Below are 24,174 nucleotides of genomic sequence, written 5' to 3'. Positions count from 1 at the left end.
CTGTGTTTCTGTGCTTCCTCTTTGTGACTGGGTTGTCAAAACAAAAACATCACGTGGCTCAGCGGTCCGTGGCGACAATAACACAACGCCAGCTTCATCCTGACTATTGTTACCACGCTCGGTGGGCTTGTCAGCTGTGCCTGCAACACGTGCAAAGTCACTGCTACTGTGTTGTGTGTCAACGTCACATCCCACGGGTTGTTGTTGTGTCATTTGTGGCCTCGACGAAATCGAAAGATTTGACATTGAAGAAGAACAATTCTGACTTGCCTTTGGTTCGTTCTGGTTACCTTTCTCTTTCTTTTCCTGTCGTTCTTGTGCACGAAGCCTGTCGCGCTGAAGCTGGCTTGGTGGTTTGCGGCGAAAATGTCGAGTCATGGCTGGCCGGTCCGAGTCGGAGATTGACACAAGTCGCAGGACGACTGTCGTTTTCGTGCCTTCAGCGCAGATTTTCCATGAACACACGGCATTTTCCTTTAGCAGGGCCTCCAGGGTACCTTCCAGAGCTGTTGGGAGTCCAACAGCTGGCATTGTGAAGGAATATTGAGCGTTTCTCAACGATGGATCGAGAGCTCTAAATTTTCCGTCCTGCTGCTCGAAAATCTCGCGAGACCCCCCCCGAGAGAGAGAGAGAGAGAGAGAGAGAGAGAGAGAGAGAGAGAGAGAGAGAGAGAACAGAAAACAGTACTTACAAATCTGGAAATATCGTGTACTGTATTCTGAAACAAGAAATAGAAGTTTGTTTTTCATTTATACAGGCCATGTGGCTTTTAATTCACCAAAAATCGTCAGCTGAATAGACAATAAAAAACAATAACCAACCGACCATCACCAAAAATCGTGTGAGCAGTGTCCCTGGAGGTCAAACAAGAGTAACTTTCCCTGTAAAGTCAGCAAAATTCTATTTTTTTCCATTTTTGATCAAAATAGTTTGTTGAAGGGTCAAAAGAAAAAGTTCTAAGTTCCGAAGAAAACAAAAAGGTTGCTTGGGGAATCGGAAACAATTGATTTTATTCCTGGCCTAATAAATGTTCGGGAAGTGACTGGTTTGGTTTGGATCGGTGCGGATGGGTCCAGTTTTCAATGTCAAAGCCTTAAACACACCCAAAATCAAAATCTTTATACACCCGAAAACGGCATATGGCTGCCTGAACGGCAGGGTTCAAACGGTCATAAACCCACTCGTGCAAAAACATGAGTGAACGTGGGGGTTTGAGCCCATGAACGAAGAAAAAGAAGAAGAATATCTTTAGTACTCACCTTGAAGGGACAAGTGATGATGGCTGGTCGTCGGCGGTTACCGAGTTCCTGCTGAAAGATTTGCTCCAGAAGTTTTTCGTCATGATGATCGTGACAGACGAAGGTGTGAATCAAGGCACGCAGGCACACCTCCAGGGCTAGTGCCCATGTCTGGTCCCTCAGCTGAAAGCAAGCCCCTGCAAAAACAAAGACGACATTACTATCCAGCATAATGCAATGCCATGCAGTACAATGCATGCAACCTTCACCTTTTTTTTTTTTTTTTTTTTTTTTACAGATTAAATTCATGATCCAAACAGTCATGAGTTTCATCTTGCATCCTCTGCAGACTTATAAATGAACATCTATTTCATGCTGTCAGCTTATGCAACATATCACTCTATCTTTTCCCTGCCAGAATATTCTTGTTTTGTTCTTGGACACCTCATCCCATCTGATTATAGCACCAACAGCAGGTACTCAACCAACGTCATGGACAGTTCTAGTTCAAGAAGTAATATTAATTCGCTAGTTCATTATTTTCTCTTTCATCAGCTACACATACTCGCCAAAGGACCAGTAAGCTCTCATTGCCTTATTCTCTCCCTAACATCTATTGCTGCTGTTGATTCTTAATTCAGCTAGCCCAGTAGCTTAATTGGTAGAGCACTGGACTTGTGATCGTAAGGTCACAGGTTCGAATCCTGGCAGGGACGTATACCGGTCATTCTATGTGCAAACTTCTTCTTCTTCGTCGTTCACTAGATTATGTGCAGACTCAAATATTGTCACCACTGTGGCATGTAAAAGACCTCGGTCATTCTGCCATAAGTGCAGGTGGCTGATTACACCTAAATACACACACACCTGGGTAGCGCCACTCTGTTGCTGCTAGCTTTCCACTGGAAGGAAGCGACCTGAATTTCCCAGCATTGGGACAACAGAGTATATAAAATAAAAATAAACAAAATTCTAAAAAAAAAAAAAGATGATCAGTCATAACGATAGCAGACCAAGAGTAAATGAAATCAAATTAAATGGGAAAAAATCACCACAATACTCACCCAGAGGGCCGCGCGGTTTCTGGTGGAACTTGCCCTGCCGGTACCATTCGTCAACCTTGGCCAGGGCGTTGGGCACCCAGGCCCCAAAACGTTTGACTCGATTGTTGCGAGCCCCCATCAAAGTCTGTAGGTTTCGCTCGCAAGTCTCTTTCTCCGTCTGCTTGGCTCTCTCATCTCGCCTGGAAGCACAGAGCGCAGATGTTAACTGAGCTCAGGCAATCCATTCAGGGAAGAACTAGTTTCAAGGAAATAAATAATGCCGGGGTTCCACAGGCCGCGTAGGTCCCTTGGCGAGGTCCTGGGGGGCAACACCCCCAGACACTGAAGCATTTTGGCCTTGTAAATAAGGTGAAAGATAAATTGTGCACGTAAAGAAAAACACTCTTTTGTTCTTCTTTTTTTGGTGCTTTCGCGGGAATCCGTGAAATTGCGGAAATTTGGATTGCCTGGAGCTTGAAGATTGACTGAGCTTCTTCAAACAAACAAAGGAAGGGCAAGCGAGAGATTCAAGTTTGGGAAGAAGGGAGGGACAGACAAGAGAAAGAAACATAAGGTGATGAAATAGGTGGGAAAAAAAGAAAGCTGCCATTCACTGGTGTGAAATACAGTGGGGAAAAGCAAGAATACAGAGGGGTAGAAAATATATTAAATAAATTACAGACTGAATAGAAAACTGCATGCATGCACACACGCTAAACATCAGCGTGAACCTCATAACACAAGAAATACAAATCAAAGAGCATTACTGAAGGTTGTAGAGTTCATTCTTGCATTTGCTAACGGCTGCCTGGAACTGTTCTCGTTCGTGTTGTGTCGTGCGCTGACGTCCCTCCGCTGCTCGCAACTGTTCTTCAACGGCCTGAATCTTCTCCTGACGCTTCAGTCGCTCGGCTTCGTAGTCATGTTGGGCCCTGCAACACGCATGAACAGATCGTTAATCAAGTTTGGACCGGCAAGAAAGAAGATATGAGATTCTTCAACCATGAATTAATTATATGAACAACATTATTGAAGACTAGTTCTTTTCATGACAATAGCTGAATAAAAGTGTAAACACATATCTTTGATAGATTCACCAGGCACCCAGACCCTCCCGTTCTACAGCAATGTCTTTAAGTTATAGTTGAACCCCTCTTTTAAGATCTCATCCCCACCCCCCTTCCCCCTTGAAGACTCCCTCTGTTTTTAAGACCTTGCCTTTTCACATTTTCAGTTCATTACCTCTGTAAATTTCCCCCCATTTTGAGACTCCCTCCTCTTTAAGACTTTCTTTCTCCCCATTTTGAGACTCCCTTCTCTTTAAGACTTTCTTTCTCCCCATTTTGAGACTCCCTCCTCATTAAGACTTTCTTTCCCCCCATTTTGGGAGGTCTTAAAAGGGACCTTCCACTATAAAAGCGTTTAGTCATCAAGACAGCTTACGACTGTTGCAGCTCCTGGATGCGTTGCTGTATCTGCTGACGCTCGGAGGTTATGTTACGGACGTCCCGCTCCACAGTTCTGGTATCATTCTGCAAAAGGAAAAAAGATCTCAACATGTCCAGCAGGGATGTCGTTAGGCGTCGGACATCGGACATAGACCGATTAAGAGGCTCAAATGTCCGATTCACATAGCCGCATGGCGGTCAGATGTCCTATCGTTTTCAATTGAGCGCTGGTATTGTCCGATAATAACTCAATTTCTTCGGACTGCGCGATATTCGTTGATGTTCCTTTCAAGATACACATTTTCAAAAAGCGACCAAGCACTCTCGCGTACAGTTGCACTGAAGTTAAGCAGTGCGGATCTTGCGTTTGGGTGACACCCGTCTGCACCACATTAAAGTTAGGAGTATGGGAGACAACTCCAACTGACTAAGTCTTTCGTCTGCTTTTGCTTTCAGTTCGATACATTTTGACGAAGCGCACTGAGTTATGCCACCGAAAAATAAAAATAAAGCCTGCCAAAGTTCAACAAAAGCTGAACACGCTTGGCTATTCAACGGCATCCTGTGCTACATTAGGAACACGGCGAGCATCATTCTTGAAAATGAAAAAATTCTGACGTCCTATTGAAATTTCTGAAAGCGGTCAAATGTCCTATTGATGCTGAAGAGCTAGGACATTTGTCCTATAGGTATGAATTTGTAGCAACATCCCTGGTCCAGGTCAAATATCCGCAGATCTTGATCAGAATCTGAACAGAATTACATGAAGATAACCTTTTAAAGTAGAATTACAACAGTACAGTTGAACCTGTCATCCTCAACCTGAAAGGAACAGACCAAAAGGGGTTGTTATAGACATGGGGTTGCTACGAAAAAGAGAAGTGTTTTTTTTTAAATTGTCGAAGAACTTTTTGGGTGGTTGTAAATACCCGCAGTTCCTGAACAGGACTAGCTGAGGTTATCCTTTAGAAGTAGAATTACAATAGTACAGTTGACCCTGTCAACAACAACCTGAAAGGAAGCAACCAAAAGTGGTAGATATAGATGGACATGTGGTCACTACGAAAAGGAGAATTGTATTGAAAAAAATCGCCAAGGATCTTTTGGGGTGGTCATTATACAGAGGCAAGACTCACAATTCCTGACATCCCACCTGTCCATAACGATCACTTTATGTTCTCCCCTTGGGAGGTCACAATTGACAGGTACGACTGTATTTCAAAGGCTTTTATCTTTTTTAAAAACACGCAACCTACCTCTGCGCTGCGCAAAGCCACCCTGGCTGCGTTGAGCACATCACGTTTCTCCTTCAGCTCCGGTTTCAAGCGCTCCGCCTCCTCCGTGACAGTCAGAAGCTGAGCCTGTACCGTCTTCAGCTGTGTCTGGCACTGTTCCACTTTGCCCTGTGCAGAGAGAATGTCTTTGGTTTGAATGGACTGAGCTCCACTGAATTACAGCTTAGTTTAACTAGTGAATTTGTTTGTTTGTTTGTTTGCTTAACGCCCAGCCGACCACGAAGGGCCATATCAGGGCGGTGCTGCTTTGACATATAACGTGTGCCACACACAAGACAGAAGTCGCAGCACAGGCTTCATGTCTCACCCAGTCACATTATTCTGACACCGGACCAACCAGTCCTCACTAACCCCATAATGCCAGACGCCAGGCGGGGCAGCCACTAGATTGCCAATTTTAAAGTCTTGGGTATGACCCGGCCGGGGTTCGAACCCACGACCTCCCGATCACGGGGCGGACGCCTTACCACTAGGCCAACCGTGCCGGTCAAAAATGTGGTAAAAAAAGTAAGTCTTGATGCAAAGTTTGGTTCATGACGGGAATGTGAAAGATGGGGTTAAATGTCTGCTACAGCTTACATTATAACCAAATAAACAACAGACAGCTTACATTATAACCAAATAAACAACAGTGTCACACACACTCTCTCTCTCTCAGATATAAAGGCAAACATTGACCCATACAAACACAAATACAGTGGAGTCCAGCTATAACGAACCTGGGTATAACGAAATCCCGCTTTTAACGAACTGCCATTGATTTCCCGGTAGACAGCCTTCTATTTCTTACTTGTTACTTTCCGGCTACAACGAACCTTTTGAACTCATTTGCATAACGAACCCCTCTTATAACAAACACGTTTTCATCGCCCCAGAGCCGTTTTGTCTCTAAAAGTCACAAGGCTACAACAAACTGATGTCAATAATTGTCTCCAAAGACAAAAATACAAGTAAAAGTATACCGGTAACAAACGGTCGAAGAATGAAAATAGGCCGCACATCAAACAGGGATCGCGCTAGCTTTTTAAAAAACGCGTAAGTCATACGCAACGAAACGAAAAAAACGCGTCACGGACCAATATTTTTGCGTACTACGAAAACACGTACAGACACAAACAAAACACGCACAAAAGACTTAAAGACACTCCTTACCTAAATACGGCGAGTTTTCCTGTCGAACTCCGCGCACGCCTGTCGAATAACACCCCTGCTGTCTCCAACCTTCGGGCCTTGCGAGTTTGTTTCCCGCTCTAATACGACTAGACACACTTTCCGCCTTTTGGAAGCGCGAGATGGGAGAGCAGCTAATGTCTGTTTCATTATCCGACAAGACATTATCTGGTAATACCCTCGTTACGTTCGTTTGCGATACTTCGATGCAAAAAGAAACGGACTTTAGTTTTGACGCGCAGATTTCATGTGTGTCGTCACTTCTCGAGCCCTATAGTCAGTTTCAGGATCGGGTGATTATTAAGTCAGAGCAAAAGCGCTGCGTGAAGACAAGAAAAAGTTACAATATTTTTGCGTATGGCTTACGCGGCGCGGCGAAAAAAACGCGTCAGCGACTTTTAAAATGCGTCAAATACGCAAAAATCGTGCGTAAACGCGATCCCTGATCAAAGGAAGAATACAGAGTGGAAATATGTGTGCTCTGTGTGTGCGGCGAGATCAAAGGCAGGTCCATTGTGATGCCTTGTTTAGAGACACTGACCTTCTTCCCAGGGGTCAATGACCTAGTTTTAGCTATGAGAGGTGGTTCCCCTGTCATATCTGAGAGAGGAAACACTTCCTGCACCGGGGTCAGTGACCGAGTTTAACCTATGGGGCGGTCTCTTTGATGTCTTGAGAGGAAACATGGCCAGGGTAGTACCTAGTAGCTGAAACAAAGTTGTTTGACTGGTACGCAGGCGGTCTCTTTGATTTTTTTCGTATTTTGATACACTCGAGGAGGAAAAAAGTCGCGCCTTACGACCCGGAAAATACGGTACATGCTTTTACACGACTTTTTAAATTTTACTTCTAAAATTACAGTAAAGTGAACATTTGAACTATGCCTCTCTATGGATTATATTATGAAGCTGTTGAAAACATGCAGAGATTGTACTCTCCAAGGAAAGATCGATGGGACGATCATTTGAAGGTGAGTGGGAAAACTTGTCTTGAGGCCATTTAGGGTTGAAAACTCTACAGCGAATTACTGATATAACGAACTAAAATGTATCTCCCTTGAGATTTGTTGTACCCGGACTCCACAGTAACAACGTACACGCACACAAAACTACACTTTCACAGAATAACCACCAATTGATTTCACACAAACAACATATCTATTACTCTACCTTGAATTCTTCCACTTTTTGTACAAACTTTGGCAGACGCGCTTCCTCCTGTTTAATTGATTTTTGGTCAGGCTCCAGACTCTGTAAACAATCATACATATTTAACCTCAGACCTGGGAACCCCTGTTTTGCACTTTGAGTATTCTCAAACAAACTTGGTGTATTTTCAGAAAAATGAGCGTACTCCACACAGCGTTTGAACATCCATGATTAAAATATGCCTCACGCGTGTCCGTCACACCGTTTATTAAGTTTACCTATACATTTAAAACGAATGCTTTTTTTCAATGTTTACTGACAAAAACTGTAATCATGTGACAAAATACTGGATCGGCTTCGGGATGGGCGTGTGAAGAAAAGTTGTCTAGGAATTTTTCTCGTCGTATTTTTTTCCCACTGACCGTACTCTCGACAATTATGCGTACAAAATACGGCGAAATCGTATGGGTTCCCAGGTCTGTAACCTGTATTCTTTATTCGTCTCTCCTGTACCTAATAACATTATAAGCATCAAATAAAGCAATGTTACTGCAAGTCATCACATTGAAACCTTTTCGCCCTCATAGTAAAAAAAACAAACTCTGGGACGTCCACTGGCGGCATAAGTTGGTGAATTGCCGAAACGTATTTCAAATCACTGAAAAATGTGCCCTCATTTTGTCAGAAATGCCACAAATGATCAGAGTGGAAAAAAAGATGACGCCAATGACTGCCTGAAACTTCTGAAACTTTTATGGCCAGGTCGGCAAATTTGCAGAAGAAACTAAATCCTAGCAACGTAGATGAAAGCTTAAATGAACTATCGATATTGATTTGCAACAGACACCAACCTGACTTTTAGGTAAGAAATAAAATCAGAAATATAGTCAGCGACTGAAAAATACATACATGTACATACTACTGTAATGTAAAAGTGAATGAAAAGATGGCACCTTTTCCTTTTCAACGACGAACGCCCAGGCCATTTCATGCTTGAGCGACTTGACTTTCGCCTTGAGGTCAGAGATCGTGCCCAGGTTCTTGAACTTTTCTTCCCACCGACTCACTTCATCCCTCAGCGCAGGCAATGTCTGGTCGAAAGACAAAAGTCTTTGCGTTATTTTACACACACAAAAATCCCATAGTTTTTTTTAATACTTCATTTTGTATAGCACTCCATCTATAATTATTGCTGTTTCTGAAAAAGCTCCAAGTACGCATTATTTGTTTTAATTACTTTTAATTTATTTCAGTAATTTTTTTTGTGACATAACTGACGAAATTTTAGACATCATTTTGTCGCTACATAGAAATTTAAGAACAGCAAAACCGCTGAGGTATAACAATGGATAACATTTGGTGTGTGTTATAGTTTGTTTATGTGTTGCTTAACGTCCAGCCGACTACGCAGAGCCATATCAGGACGAGGAAGGGGGGGATGAAGGGGGCCACTTGTCAAGCGATTCCTGTTTACAAATGCACTAACCCATTACTTGTGTCCCAGCAGGCTTTAGTAAAACTAAATTAATACCAACTGGAAGATTACCAGTTTCCAGTATGTTAAAATAGGCTTAACCTATCTACTGCTGGACTTACATCAGAACACTAACAGATTAAACTATACATGAATCGCGAGACAAGCGGCAAGAGAAGAGATTTTTGGAAAAAATACAGGTGAATGAGCAAGAAGGCAGAAAAAAGAAAAGAATTCATGAAGAAAAAGAGAGCATGACAGGAAAGAGGAACCAAAAATCTACCTAACAGCAAACTAGAAAGCTCCTGCGGTTCCAAAAACAGGAGGGGCCTTTAATTTCATAACCGCAGTGCCCCACAGCGGGATGTGTGTTATATGGACCATGCACAGACAACACATACACAATAAGTTATACACAATTCTTTTGTGTGTGTATACTTGGGCTGCAACAGACATGGACCTGCACCAGATAGTCCGTCAATGCTGCATACTGTTCTTAAAAACTGCACCCACTCGTAACCTACCAGTTGCCATTCGAAGAAGTTCAACTTCAATGACATCTGAGACACAAAGGGAAGTAAGCGCACTAGATGTTTAAGATAACAACTCAAAACAGAAAGAAACAATGAACAAGTCGCGTAAGGCGAAATTACTACATTTAGTCAAGCTGTGGAACTCACAGAATGAAACTGAACGTAGTCCGCCGCTAGTGCAAAAGGCAGTGAAAGTGACGAGCCTGTTTGGCGCGGTTGCGGTTGCGCTGTGCTTCATAGCACGCTTTACTGTACCTCTCTTCGTTTTAACTTTCTGAGCGTGTTTTTAATCCAAACATATCATATCTATATGTTTTTGGAATCAGGAACCGACAAGGAATAAGATGAAATAGTTTTTAAATCGATTTCGGAAATTTAATTTTGATCATAATTTTTATATTTTTAATTTTCAGAGATTGTTTTTAATCCAAATATAACATATGTATATGTTTTTGGAATCAGAAAATAACGAAGAATAAGATGAAATTGTTTTTGGATCGTTTAATAAAAAAATAATTTTAATTACAAGTTTCCGATTTTTAATGACCAAACTCACTCATTAGTTTTTAAGCCACCAAGCTGAAATGCAATACCAAACCCCGGCGTTCGTCGAAGATTGCCTTCCCAAAATGTCAATCAATTTAATTGAAAAATGAGGGTGTGACAGTGCCGCCTCAACTTTTACAAAAAGCCGGATATGACGTCATCAAAGGTATTTATCGAAAAAATGACAAAAACGTCTGGGGATATCATACCCAGGAACTCTCATGTCAAATTTCATAAAGATCGGCCCAGTAGTTTAGTCTGAATCGCTCTACACACACACACAGACACACACACACATACACCACGACCCTCGTCTCGATTCCCCCCTCTATGTTAAAACATTTACCGGACCGGGTGACAAGGCGCTTCCTTATACAAGACGCACCCCCTTCTTTTTAAAAATTTTTTTTAATCCAGTCACCCATTGGGCGCAGGGGGCCGATAGGGCGCACCAAAATTGAACAAGAAGAGCAAACGCTCGATCGAGTCACTTTCGCAGTTCTGAATATTATATGAGGCATCAGATGGACAGGAAGAAATTGCTATTCACAACACAATGAGTCACGTTCACATAAAATTTGAGCCCGGTCACTTTTATAGTTTCCGAGAAAAGCCCAACGTTAAGTTGTGTGTTGCCGAACAGAAAAGGCTAGTTATCTCCCTTGTTTTTCTGATAACGTTCGTAAAAGGCTACAGATGTAAATACTTTGATGTAAAGAATAATCCTACAAAGTTTCAATCACATCCGATGAAATTTGTCAAAGATATAAAATGTCTAATTTTTCCTTTGACGCTGACCTGTGACCTTGAAAAAGGTCAAAGGTCAACGAAACCATCGTTAAAGTGTAGAGGTCATTGGAGGTCACGACTAAACAAAATATGAGCCCGATCGCTTTGATAGTTTCCGAGAAAAGTCCAACGTTAAGGTGGTGTCTATGGACGGCCGGCCGGCCGGCCGGCCGGACAGACTAACACTGACCGATTACATAGAGTCACTTTTTCTCAAGTGACTCAAAAAGTATACCGGTAACAAACAGTTGAAGAATGAAAATAAGCCGCACATCAAAGGAAGAATACAGAGTGGAAATATGCCATGAGAGGTGGTTCCCCTGTCATATCTGAGAGAGGAAACACTTCCTGCACCCGGGTCAGTGACCGAGTTTAACAGACTGGAAATGTGTGTGCTCTGTGTGTGCGGCCAGATCAAAGGCAGGTCAATTGTGATAGCTGGGTGGCCTTGTTTATAGACATGACCTTCTTCCCAGGGGTCAATGACCCAGTTTTTGCCATGAGAGGTGGTTCCCCTGTCATATCCTGCACCGGGGTCAGTGACCGAGTTTAACAGAGTGGAAATATCTGTGTGTGCGGCCAGATCAAAGGCAGGTCTATTGTGATAGCTGGGTGGCTCGAGAGCTCGAGGAAACTTGGCCAGGGCAGTACCTAGTAGCTGAAACATGCATTATCACAAGTTGTTTGACTGGTACTCAGGCGGTCTCTTTGATTTTTTTCCGTATTTCATACACGGATTAGACGCTTTGTTATACAAGACGCAGGGGTCGAACTCCGAGGAAAAAAGTCGCGCCTTATGACCCGGAAAGTACGGTAGTCAAAACTTGACTAAATGTAAAAAAGAAAACATACACACGCGCACGCATGCACACACATATCCTCATTCAATTTCCATAAGAAATGAGCTGCACCGATGATACCTTCTCATACTGCTGGATGCTAGCTATAGTCTTCTCTTTACTGGCATTGGCCTCATCATACTGGTCTTTCATCTGCTCCAGTTGCGTCGCCTTCAGGAAAAACTGCAAAAGTGACAGGTAAAAGTTTCAAAGTCCTTAAACAAACAGACAAAATGCTGTGTGTAAAGAAAAGAGAAGCAGGGATGTGTGTGGTGTCAGCAAAACTTCTTCAAAAAGTTAAAAAACTTTGCCATCATTCCAGCAGATCTGCTACACTTTTTTTTTAAATACGGTAGTTTACGCAAAGGACAGCCTTACAATTTTTTGTTAGAAATGGTCAAGACATTTCATAAAAACTTTCAGCAGAAATGAATCCTACCAACATCCCTGATGAAGATCAAGCATTAATTATAGAGATTAATTAGATACTGACAGCACTGACCTTGTACTTATCGAGGGGACTTTTGCTGTGCAGAAAGTTGCGTGACGTGTCCTGGTTGAGAATGGCCACCGGGTTCTCCACCTGTATGTTGAAAAAGTCCTTGATTTTCTTCACCTCCTCCCACTTGTCAGAGACCAGCTTCCCTGCAACAGCAAACATTATGTCAGGACTCAGTTTCTTTTTTATTTGGTGTTTAACGTCGTTTTCAACCACGAAGTTTATATCGCGACGGGGAAAGGGGGGAGATGGGATAGAGCCACTTGTCAATTGTTTCTTGTTCACAAAAGCACTACTCAAAACTTTGCTCCAGGGGCTTGCAACGTAGTACAATATATGACCTTACTGGGAGAAGGCAAGTTTCCAGTACAAAGGACTTAACATTTCTTACATACTGTTTGACTAAAATCTTTACAAACATTGACTATATTCTATACAAGAAACACTTAACAAGGGTAAAAGGAGAAACAGAATCCGTTGGTCGCCTCGTACGACATGCTGGGGAGCATCGGGTAAATTCTTCCCCCTAACCCGCGGGGGGTGCCAGGACTCTGTTAGTCTGTATTTATGTCACATCATTTTTGGTGGATTTTACAGTACCACACCCCATTCTAAGACCTCCAGAAATACAAAAAAATCATGTATTAGGCCTAAAAAAAAAATAGGTGTGGTTACGGTAACCCGACCTACCCTATTCTTAGGGGCCGACCCTATAACTTTTTATTACATTTGTAAAAAAATACCCCCACAAAAACCAAGAAAACGAGTGCAGAAAACGCAATGAAAGCGAAAGCGCCTGAGTCGCACACTTATTTCCCTGTCAAGTAGGTTTAATTTGTACACATTAGAAAAAAAAGTTAAAAAAAAAAAAAAGTGATTGCCTACCTTCCTACCCTATTTTTTTTGGCTATGTTACCGTAACCACACCTATTTTTTTTTTGGCCTTAAAAGGGAGGGAGTCTTAAAATGGGGATAAATTTACCAACCTTAAGAACAGAAAATCTGAGAAAACAAAGTCTTAAACTATGGGGGGGGGGGGGGGGGGGGGGTGTATGTGTGTGTTCAGCCTTAATAGAGGGGTTCCACTGTACATTCCATGATAGACTGACAGCTATAATACTTGAAGAAGGGGATAAAAAGGAAAAAAACAGAAAGGTACATCCTTTGCGTCCTGCACAGAATTACGCCTCCTTCCATGCAGTTCCCATGACATGGGAAGTAACCCTGTCAATTTCAAACAAAGGTAGCAAAGTAACCACTCGAGCTTTCCGGAACTGTAAATGCTCAAACATTGCAGAAAGCAGGCATAAATGGAAACAGATATCCATCGTATTGCACCATTGGCATGGGTGAAACTGATCAGAATTGAAAATAATGAAAATGAGGCCGGGGTCCAGGGGCCGCCCAGGCCCTGGTGGGGTGCAGGGGCAACGCCCCGCTAGGGGGCCCAGGGGGGCAAAGCCTCCCGGAAGAAAACGAAAAATCAGGCTTTTAAGGGTAAAACTAGGCCTATCCTGGTATATCAAACACACAAATTTGCACATTAAACAATGTAACAAATGCCTAGCTGTAGTCCGATAATTTGCGCGCCCAGTGAAACAAAGACTCAGCTATGTCCGGTCACTGTGTTAGAAGAAATACGGATCGGATCGCCGGCAGAATTTTTAAAAAATTTTTTTTAAAGATTTTCAAAATAAGGAATTCCTTATTTAACTAATTTCATTTGGCGGATTTCCGCCCTGAGGCGGAAATGTTTCACCGATGCATTTGCAATATGAAAGCAAAAGTGAAAGTAGGTAGCAAGGTGAAGAGTGAGTGCTTCGGGGTCTGAACATGGGTATCTAGCAAGAAACGTTGGGTGCACTGAGTTTAACAACTCATATCCACTTTTACTATCATAAGCGAGTAGAACTGTGGTCTATACCTACTACTCAGTGCTGATTTTGACTAACAAAATCCTCAAAACACTTCAGCACGGACTTTGAAGTTCACGGAAAATAGTAAATGTACATACAAATTTAAGGTCTGAGGTATCCCAGACTGATGCACATTTGCAAGCATAACAAAAAACACTGCATGTTTAACCTTTTCATCAAAATAAGCACTTACCCCTTTCGCTCTTGAGAGAGTATCTTGCTCCCCCATCTGCCGAGATTTTGCGGTGAATGATGATCTTGTCACCGTACTGGTCGTGTTTGTAGGCGTCAAGTCCCCTGTTCCGCAAATGGATTTCCACCTCCGCTGTTCTGTTACAAAAACACACCATAGAAATTAAAAATCAACTGCAAAGATCTGTCTTTCTTTATTTGGTGTTTAACGTCGTTTTCAACCACGAAGGTTATATCGCGACGAGGGAAAGGGGGGAGATGGGATAGGGGAAAGGGGGGAGATGGGATAGAGCCACTTGTTAAGTGTTTCTTGTTCACAAAAGCACTAATAAAACAAGAGGCGAAGCCTTCAAGGCTCACGTAAGAAATCGACAAACAGTAACACAAACTCAATCACTCCGTCACACACACACACACACACACACACACACACACACACACACACACACACACACACACACACACACACACACACACACACACACACACACACACACACACACACACACACACACACACACACACACACACACACACACACACACACACACACACACACACACACACACACACACACACACACACACACACACACACACACACACACACACACACACACACACACACACACACACACACACACACACACACACACACACACACACACACACACACACACACACACACACACACACACACACACACACACACACACACACACACACACACACACACACACACACACACACACACACACACACACACACACACACACACACACACACACACACACACACACACACACACACACACACACACACACACACACACACACACACACACACACACACACACACACACACACACACACACACACACACACACACACACACACACACACACACACACACACACACACACACACACACACACACACACACACACACACACACACACACACACACACACACACACACACACACACACACACACACACACACACACACACACACACACACACACACACACACACACACACACACACACACACACACACAGTAAACATAGGTGAAACTATGCAAGAAAGCGAGACCCTGGATCTGCCAAGAAGTCTCGGCCCGCTCACAATAACAATGACCGAGACTTTCAGTAATTCCTTTGCGTGACGTCTAACCCTCTTACGTCATAATGTGACGTCTTCAAATAGTTTCTATCACACACGTCGAACACTTTTGACCGAGACTGACGTAATCCATAGACTCGGAAATGTTAAAGTTTCTACCACAGACATACACACATACATACGCACGCACGCACGCACGCACAGACAGACAAAGTTTATCATCGCATAGGCTACACTTACGTGAGCCAAAAATTGCTCCAGGGGCTTGCAACGTAGTACAATATATGACCTTACTGGGAGAATGCAAGTTTCCAGTACAAACATTGACTATATTCTATACAAGAACTACTTAACAAGGGTAATAAGTGAAGAATTTTATGGGTGAGAAAAGGAAAGTAAAAGGACTTTGGGGAGGCAGAAATAAAGAAACAAGAAAAAGATCCTAATTAGGTTCACGGCATCGAGAGTGATGCGACCTTCTCTCAGAAGTTAGTAGAGAAGGCTCCCCCATCCACCACCCGGGGGACGCGCCTCTACGCCAATTAGGGGGCGCGAGGAACTGCAAAGATGTATTCTCATCCTTCTTGTCACCCAGTTAGGTAAAATGATAATAATAAATAATAAACTAATTAAATTATTCAAGTAATCACGAAGCAAAGGAATGATCTTTCCCCAAAGCACTTTACAGAGGCTTTTTTTTATTTCGCCTTCAAAATAGCAACAAGGATCAAAGTTTCAATGCAGTATTGATAAATGAAGAATGGCCAATCTCCCCACGTGAGCTTCGTCGCCCCGATCAATATCAAATGTTCACTATTTTTTCAGTGACGTCACTTCCATGGGGCTAAATCAGGAGATAGCCAAAGAAAGCTATATTTGAAGACTTACTGTTTTCCCGTCTTGACAAACGAGCGGACTTTGCTGCCTCGGTTGGTGACAGAAGCCAGTCCCCCCAAACCAACCACCAGTGCTGTCACCACTGCACTCTTGCCACCTGCGCATAATAATATCATAATCAAGTTTTGCCACACTATGTCTGGGTAGCAGTCCTGTTAGTAATTATCAAGTCATGTACTGTAATTCACAACAATGCAGCTACTTCATGATCATCAGTACTGCTAAGAGCTCCTCTTATATTTACAACCTGAGTTAAAACGTAATAACAATTAAAGTTGATCAATTGGCCTGTTATAGTTGAACTTCACAAGGAGGCAGGTATTTTGATGTACTCTTTTATGTAGCCAGAGGGGCTTGAGACAACAAGGGGTAACACAAACTAATCTGCCAGTTTTATAAATTCACTAGTATTAGGAATAATAATCAATCCCATTCAGCTTTTCAGGTAATAAAGTAGTCCTCTGAATGTTCACACTATGCTCCAAATCCATTGCATCCACCATTACTGTAATACTGATAGTGATAGCACAATATATGTTAATTTATTTCTTGAAGTCATGGCAATTTCAAACCAAACGTCATGAAAGAGACCTCCATCATACTATTATTCTTAATTCATAACAAGTGCTTGCTAGGCAAAGTGATCAGATTTCTCAATTACTTCGGTTTAACCAGTTTTATTCAGATAATTACAAATACAAATAACAATGCTGCATACAATCAATTAAATACATGGAGCACAAGCTAGGCTCAATGACTTTACATACACAACTGGAAACACACGAGCAACATCAACACTTACTGCCGTTGCGTCCTATGATGAAGTTGACATGTGGGCCAAGCCTGACGTCTAGCAGCCCATGACACATGAAGTTCTTCATCACAATCCTCTCGATAATACCAACCTCAGCCTCCTGCACCTGAACATAAAAAAACAGAACTGAAATAGCACAGCTGTTCTCTACAAAAATCTTCTTTACTATAACAATAGTCACAAGAGACACATGATGCTTGAACGTAATGACACTGTTTTAAGTTTCAACTGCCTGTCACATGGTAACCATGAAAAGAGCATACACAATCCACAAGGTGTTTTAAATTTATATGGCCATTTTGTTTGTTTGTTTTTTGTTGCTATGCATATTTATCAATCTACATCAATGGCAATTTTAATAAAGAAATCTCAATATCTTGATGCATCTATAAATAAACCGCATTTTCCATGGCAGCAGTAAGGTAATAATAATAATAAAACATTCTTTCATAGCGCTGTTCACCGCCAAAATGGCAGTCTCATGGCGTGTAAGCCTCTCAAGGTAACACCTTTAAAGATAGCTAACGGATCAAGGTTCGTACTTACAACATTAAAGCACTCTTTCTCACAGTGACAGCACCAACCTGTATATCCACCTCTTCCATTTCCTCTTCGTCATCCTCATCTTCTAATCTCTTCTTCTTCACCAATGCACTGCTGTCCACCGCCGAGGACCTATCTGGCTTTCTCTTCGGCATCTTTCACTTTTGCTCAGTCTAAAAGTGAAACAAATCATGTCTGTTTCTTTAAAACAACAATTTTGTAATTAAATGGAAAATTTTAAGAATAAATTTTCATTTGATTAATATACTTACCCGAATCACATATATCATTTGACACAGTCTGAGATGCTAGGTACTGAAAACGCTTACCCGTCTAACATTTTTAAAGGGAAGCAACCCCATCATTTGTCATGGCATCGGTATTTCATTTTTAAAAAACATCATGGGAATGACTTGTCAGTTCTACGTCTAGGAAAAAAGGCATTTTCGAGAGCGAGCCGCGAGTGCCGGTTTTTGAGTTCGAGCCTATAGGGGGCTGGGGCTATTGCCTCCAATATACGCCAGCTATTGCCTACAAATTATACAATATATGCCAATAAGAAATAAAATATATTGCCATGCCTGCCTGAGCTTGAGTTACTTTACTTGAACCAAGACATACTTAAGATAAATCATTAAATGATACAATGTGCCAGTATTTTACCGGTTGAAATTAGAAAATACCTGGAAAAAATTCGGCTGCCAGTATGACCTACCAGTTGAATTTGAGAACTAATGGGGTTTTTTCGCTGGTAAAACAACAAAACCAGTACTCTGACTCTGAGACAATGACCACCTTCTGTTTTTTCTGGAGTTTGCATCATAAAAGTTTGTGTACCGGTTTGAAAAAATACTAGCGCCATCATTGATATGTATTGCGCTTGAATCAATCATTCAATAAATTGCTAAGCGTGGATGACCTTGAATAGTGTCTCTGTAATACTAAATGTAATTGCGTGAAAATGAAATGCTAAAATTGATTGGTACAAATTTCAACAAGAGGCGAAGCCTTCAAGGCTCACGTGAGAAATCGACAAACAATAACACAAACTCAATCACTCCGTCACACATATACACAGTAAGCATAGGTGACACTGTGCAAGAAAGCGAGACACTAGATCTAGATCTGTCTGTCTGCATGTAGCCTACTTACAGGGACACGACTGCCAACTAGTCTCGGCCCGCTCAAAATAACAATGACCGAGACTTTCAGTAATTCCTTCGCGTGACGTCTAACCCCACAATGTGACGTCTTCAAATGACGAAATGTTAAACTTTCTACCACAGACATACACACGCACGCACAGACAGACAAAGTTACGATCGCATAGGTTACACTTACGTGAGCCAAAAACAAGCTAGAGCAGATGTGAAGAAAAATATGACATTATATTTATTGCACTGGCTATACGCACTTGGAGTGTATACAAGATTCTGATCCCTATATACACTCCGGCGTTAACTTCCGGCCGCGAAGCGAATTTGCCATTCTACACCACTTTGCGATAGGAACGCAGAGCAGTTGATTATTATAATAGTACAAAATAACGAAAACAATCTGATGCTGCACGGCCTTTGCTGTAACGTAGATTACATTCTCGGGGTGTACATAAAAGACCAGACACTGAACCGCATCAACACTCGGAGTGTCATTCGACGCCATTTTGCCAAGGAAGGCTTCACTTTCGATTCATGTACGCTAGGGACAAACACAGACAACAACAAACACACACACAAAACTGATGCTACATGGCAGTTTATTGTCGGAATTTGAAACACACTTGGAGTAGGTATCGACCTAAAAATGGTTGAATATCATGTGAGTGTACATTATTGCCAGCCCTGTATTCACTCTCAAAAAGCGATTGCGGAAGTCAGTACCTCAGACTAATTTTTCATTGGTTACTTCTTAACGACTTGTAAGGGGGAATTTTATTGGCTTTGCAGGGCCGGACTACCGGGGGGGTTATGGGGGTTGCCCAACCCCCCCCCCCCCCCTAGCCTAAACATGTACCTTACTTATTTAATTTTTTTTTATTATTGCTTATTTTATGCCGTTTCATGCAAGGAGCGACCATTTTCCTATCTCAGAATATGACCTACCCATCAGCTTCAGGGGGCTTCGCCCCCTGACCCCCACAACGAGGGGGGGGTTCTAGGGTTTCCGGACCCCCCCCCCCAGCCAAAAAGTAAAAATATTGAATGAAGTATGCATTTCTTTATTTTACATTGAGTTTCAATTTTTGGGGTATTAATCAGTGACAAAATCTGCTGCCTGAAACTGGTAATGATCCTCAGAATGCACCAGATTGCACCATTTTGCATCCTAGCAAGCTAGGCGCTTCGCACCTTCACACCCATATCTTCACAATATACTTTTGAAAAAAACCACCCATAAAATGAACTGATCCGCCCCTGCCGCCAGGGGGGACATCCCCCTGGGCCACCACTGGCAACCCCCCCCCTCCTCTTCGCCTAGTCCGGCCCTGCTTTGTATAATATTTATAACAGTTCTTTCCTGTTCTCTTTGTAACTTTCAAGGAATCTGGAGATGACCCAAAAGGCGTTTTACAGCAACTTGTCTTTCCATTATTGCCCACAATCAGCAGTAGTGATTACTTCGGCACTTGTAACGTAGGTAACTTAGGTAACGTTATTAGTCTACAGACACCGAATATTTCCCACGCGAGACCCTATTTTCACAGCTAACCACTAACCGTTCTGGGTCAGTATTATAACCAGGAAGATTCTCAAACCCAGAGTAAACTTCTCATAAAATATCGCTACAGTACAGTCCACCTGGCAGTTGCAAAGAAAACAAAAAAACCAAGCACTTACGCCCAGACGTTGCAACACGAATTTGCTAACTAGATGAAGAACCTGTCGTTTTGCCAGCAGTGATTTTCTTGGCGCCACATCCGCCTGCGGAAAGCTGTTCCAGACGATATGTTGAGAGTTATCTCCCTCAGTTTCGGATGGCAACAAAGTGGGATTGCAAGGATTGGAATAGAGACTGGACGCTATAATAACGTATCATTATTTCGTACTACATGGAATACATCACATTAACTAATGCATACGCCTCTAAATAATTGAGACACTGTTAATATAGACCAATATTTGATATTTGACCCGATTTGAGGACAGCTAAATGTGAGCAACTCAAAGAGAGCAGTCACCTCCTATAAATATAACCAAACCAACTTGCCTCGGTTGCATTGCCCAAAATGACGTTCAGCTGGTTTGGAGGCGACTTAAAACACCAATTCACCCCAAACATCGAATTCAATAATATTTTGCTAACATTTTCAGAATGTGTTGAAACAATAGTGAAAAGATTTAGGAAAATCTACGGGCCAGACTTTTGCCGCCGGAATACAATCATATGCCAGGATTAAACTCACTGACTGAGTCTCTCCCCCCCCCCCCCCCCCCCCACACACTACACTGACTGACACCGGCACAGGCACTGACACACGCGGCACGCACACTGACACACTCCGTCACACACATGCACACTCAGTGATACACATACATAAAAAGACACTGATATGTGTGCACACTGACGGCTGGCACTGACTGGCGATCATTCACTGACTGACACACACACACACTGGCACACCGTGGCACACACACACACGGCCGTCACACACACACACACACATGCGCACACCGTGACTGACACACACACACACACACACACACCGTGGCACGGAACACACACATACACACACACACGAGCACGCGCCACTAACGTGACTGACACACGCCCCCACCCCCCCCAGCCGGGGGCACACACGCACGCACACGCAGCTAACGGCACTGACTGTGACACTGACACTCCGTGACACCGTCACTGAAACACACACACACACACACACACACACTGACTCGGCTCCACTGATTTGATATGACACACACACACACCGTGCCACACACGCACACCAACTCCGGGTCGTGGCACAAACACACACACAGCCTGGAACTTGAACTTCATTTATTCTTGAATGACACTCAGTCGTAACACCGAGAAAACAATAACTGAATGCTATCATTAATTTATAAACATTACCGGGGCACTGGTTATAATGACATGCAATTCTCTAAAAGGCCTTTGCACTGCGGCAAGTTTAAGAAATAAAACAATAACAATTAGTACTGGCCGACTGGAAAATCGTCTACAGTATACAGCACGGTAGTATTAACTTAAAAATACAAGCACAATATTTCATCATCATAGATAGAACTCGTGTCTTCAAGTTCTTCCTTCTTTATAATATTTGTTTTCAAAAGAGAAAAACCAAATGGTTAGAGAGTCAAAATGTCAACGGTGACTATTATTCGATGACGACAAAGGTCTAAAAAGTCAAGATGACAAAAGGCCGTGTACATACTGGAACTGTCTACGAGTGTAGTTTTTAAAGCACGCACGCAACTGTGGCTGAAACACACACACACACACACACACGGCACACACTGTGACACACTGACACACACACACACACACACACACACACCGTGACAAACACGCGTGGCACACACACACGTGGCACACTCACACACCTTTTGACCATAAACTATTGGGTGGGTGAGGTCTTGGCTTTGTGCTTCGAGGGGGGGGGGGGGGGCTGTTATGGATGAACGTGTACTACAATTAAAACGGAACTGCCACAACCACAACTGTGATACATGCTAGGTGTATACAGTCAAACCTGTGTATAAAGACCACCCAAAGGATTACCCTGATGCGGTCTTTTTAGACAGGTGGTCGCTATGAAAAGGTGAATTTTATAGGGAACAAAACTCGTCTGGGATCCTTTTGGGTTGACCAGGTGATAAGATAAGATAACTTTAATGTCCATTTTCATTATGCAGAAACATCGATTATAGGTGTTATTACAAGAGGTGGTCGCAATGGCAGTTTCGACTGTACACTCATGAATGGCAGCCTCAGTCGTTCCTGTGGTCGTACCTGGTAGGGTCGGTCAGTTAGTTCGCACTTAGAATTTAAAAGTGTAAATGGAGGGCGCACTGCTAGGGGGTCCGTGGGCATGCCCCCCCCCCCCCCCCCCGGAAATTTTTGTTTAGAACAAGCAAAATAGTGCTATCTGGTGCCATCTGAGTTTAGACATTACCATGTAATCATCTTGCCAAATTCCTAAGTAAAACAACATCTCTATCTCTCTCTTTTTTTTTTTAGCTGGAGATGGGTGCACGTGCGCCCTTCCCCCCCCCCCTACCTGAGCCCCCCCCCCCCCCCCCCTCTACCTGAGCCCATCCCTGCATGGCGTAGCTTATGATGAAGTCTGCAGCTTTACCGAAGTCATTCATTAAATTCATCTTATTCGACTATTAAAACAACACATTTCTTTATCGCACAAATAGGCACAGAGTAATTTCAGTTTTAGTTGTGAACTGCTGAGATATGTCTGTAAGCCTTCAGTGGTAACGCAAGGTCCAAGACTCATAAGCTGTCGGCAAAAGAACAACTCTGGAAAGAAGAAGTGTTGGTTCTCCCCCTTGGTTATGGCGGTTCTCCATTTTCCAGCCCTTTCAGCCTGCAAACACAACAAGAAAAATGTTCATTCAAAATGAACAGCGTCGATGCAATGTCCACCAAAGATTTATTTTGGGAAGTGTTAAAAGGTTAGGGTCAAAAGTCAATGAATTGCATGTTGTGCTGAATATATAAATTGTTTATTTCAGTCAATGCTTGCTATGAATTGATTAAACAGCCACAAGAAAAAACAAGTCGCGTAAGGCGAAATTACTACATTTAGTCAAGCTGTGGAACTCACAGAATGAAACTGAACGTAGTCCGCCGCTAGTGCAAAAGGCAGTGAAAGTGACGAGCCTGTTTGGCGCGGTAACGGTTGCGCTGTGCTTCATAACACGCTTTACTGTACCTCTCTTCGTTTTAACTTTCTGAGCGTGTTTTTAATCCAAACATATCATATCTATATGTTTTTGGAATCAGGAACCGACAAGGAATAAGATGAAATAGTTTTTAAAACGATTTCGGAAATTTAATTTTGATCATAATTTTTATATTTTTAATTTTCAGAGCTTGTTTTTAATCCAAATATAACATATTTATATGTTTTTGGAATCAGAAAAGGATGAAGAATAAGATGAACGTAAATTTGGATCGTTTTATAATTTATTTATTTTTTTACAATTTTCAGATTTTTAATGACCAAAGTCATTAATTAATTTTTAAGCCACCAAACTGAAATGCAATACGGAAGTCCGGCCTTCGTCGAAGATTGCTTGGCCAAAATTTCAATCAATTTGATTGAAAAATGAGGGTGTGACAGTGCAGCCTCAACTTGTACAAAAAAGCCGGATATGACGTCATAAAAGACGTTTATATAAAAATAAAAATAAAACGTCCTGGAATATCATTCCCAGGAAGTCTCATGTCAAATTTCATAAAGATCGGTCCAGTAGTTTAGTCTGAATCGTTCTACACACACACACACAGACAGACACACAGACAGACAGACACACACACACACACACACACACACACACACACACACACACACACACACACACACACACACACGCACATACACCAAGACCCTCGTCTCGATTCCCCCCTCTATGTTAAGACATTTAGTAAAAACTTTTTAATTAAAAAATAGAGCTTGTTTGAAACAGGTAG

At 42.5% G+C, this 24,174-nt stretch overlaps 1 protein-coding gene across 3 annotated transcripts in view; it reads right to left on the bottom strand.

The window, feature by feature from the left end:
- Window positions 1–20,485, bottom strand: part of LOC138966158 (structural maintenance of chromosomes protein 6-like) — a 53,848-nt gene extending 33,363 nt beyond the window's left edge. For all 3 annotated transcript variants that reach the window (XM_070338283.1, XM_070338282.1, XM_070338284.1), the window contains exons 1-15: window positions 20,346–20,485; window positions 17,550–17,681; window positions 16,954–17,071; window positions 16,143–16,248; window positions 14,133–14,269; window positions 12,027–12,169; window positions 11,606–11,707; window positions 8,297–8,434; window positions 7,365–7,445; window positions 4,987–5,133; window positions 3,726–3,814; window positions 3,050–3,214; window positions 2,304–2,482; window positions 1,261–1,436; window positions 693–719 (exon numbers count right to left, since the gene is read on the bottom strand). In XM_070338283.1, coding sequence (XP_070194384.1) covers window positions 693–719; window positions 1,261–1,436; window positions 2,304–2,482; window positions 3,050–3,214; window positions 3,726–3,814; window positions 4,987–5,133; window positions 7,365–7,445; window positions 8,297–8,434; window positions 11,606–11,707; window positions 12,027–12,169; window positions 14,133–14,269; window positions 16,143–16,248; window positions 16,954–17,071; window positions 17,550–17,663 — 1,722 coding nt within the window. In that variant the 5' untranslated portion in view covers window positions 17,664–17,681; window positions 20,346–20,485. The remainder of the gene's footprint in view (window positions 1–692; window positions 720–1,260; window positions 1,437–2,303; window positions 2,483–3,049; window positions 3,215–3,725; window positions 3,815–4,986; window positions 5,134–7,364; window positions 7,446–8,296; window positions 8,435–11,605; window positions 11,708–12,026; window positions 12,170–14,132; window positions 14,270–16,142; window positions 16,249–16,953; window positions 17,072–17,549; window positions 17,682–20,345) is intronic.
- Between the last annotated feature and the right edge of the window lie 3,689 nt (window positions 20,486–24,174).

This window comes from Littorina saxatilis, linkage group LG5, assembly GCF_037325665.1.
Source record: "Littorina saxatilis isolate snail1 linkage group LG5, US_GU_Lsax_2.0, whole genome shotgun sequence".
In the NCBI taxonomy this organism is placed as follows: domain Eukaryota; kingdom Metazoa; phylum Mollusca; class Gastropoda; order Littorinimorpha; family Littorinidae; genus Littorina; species Littorina saxatilis.
This window is presented reverse-complemented; position numbering and strand designations above follow the sequence as displayed.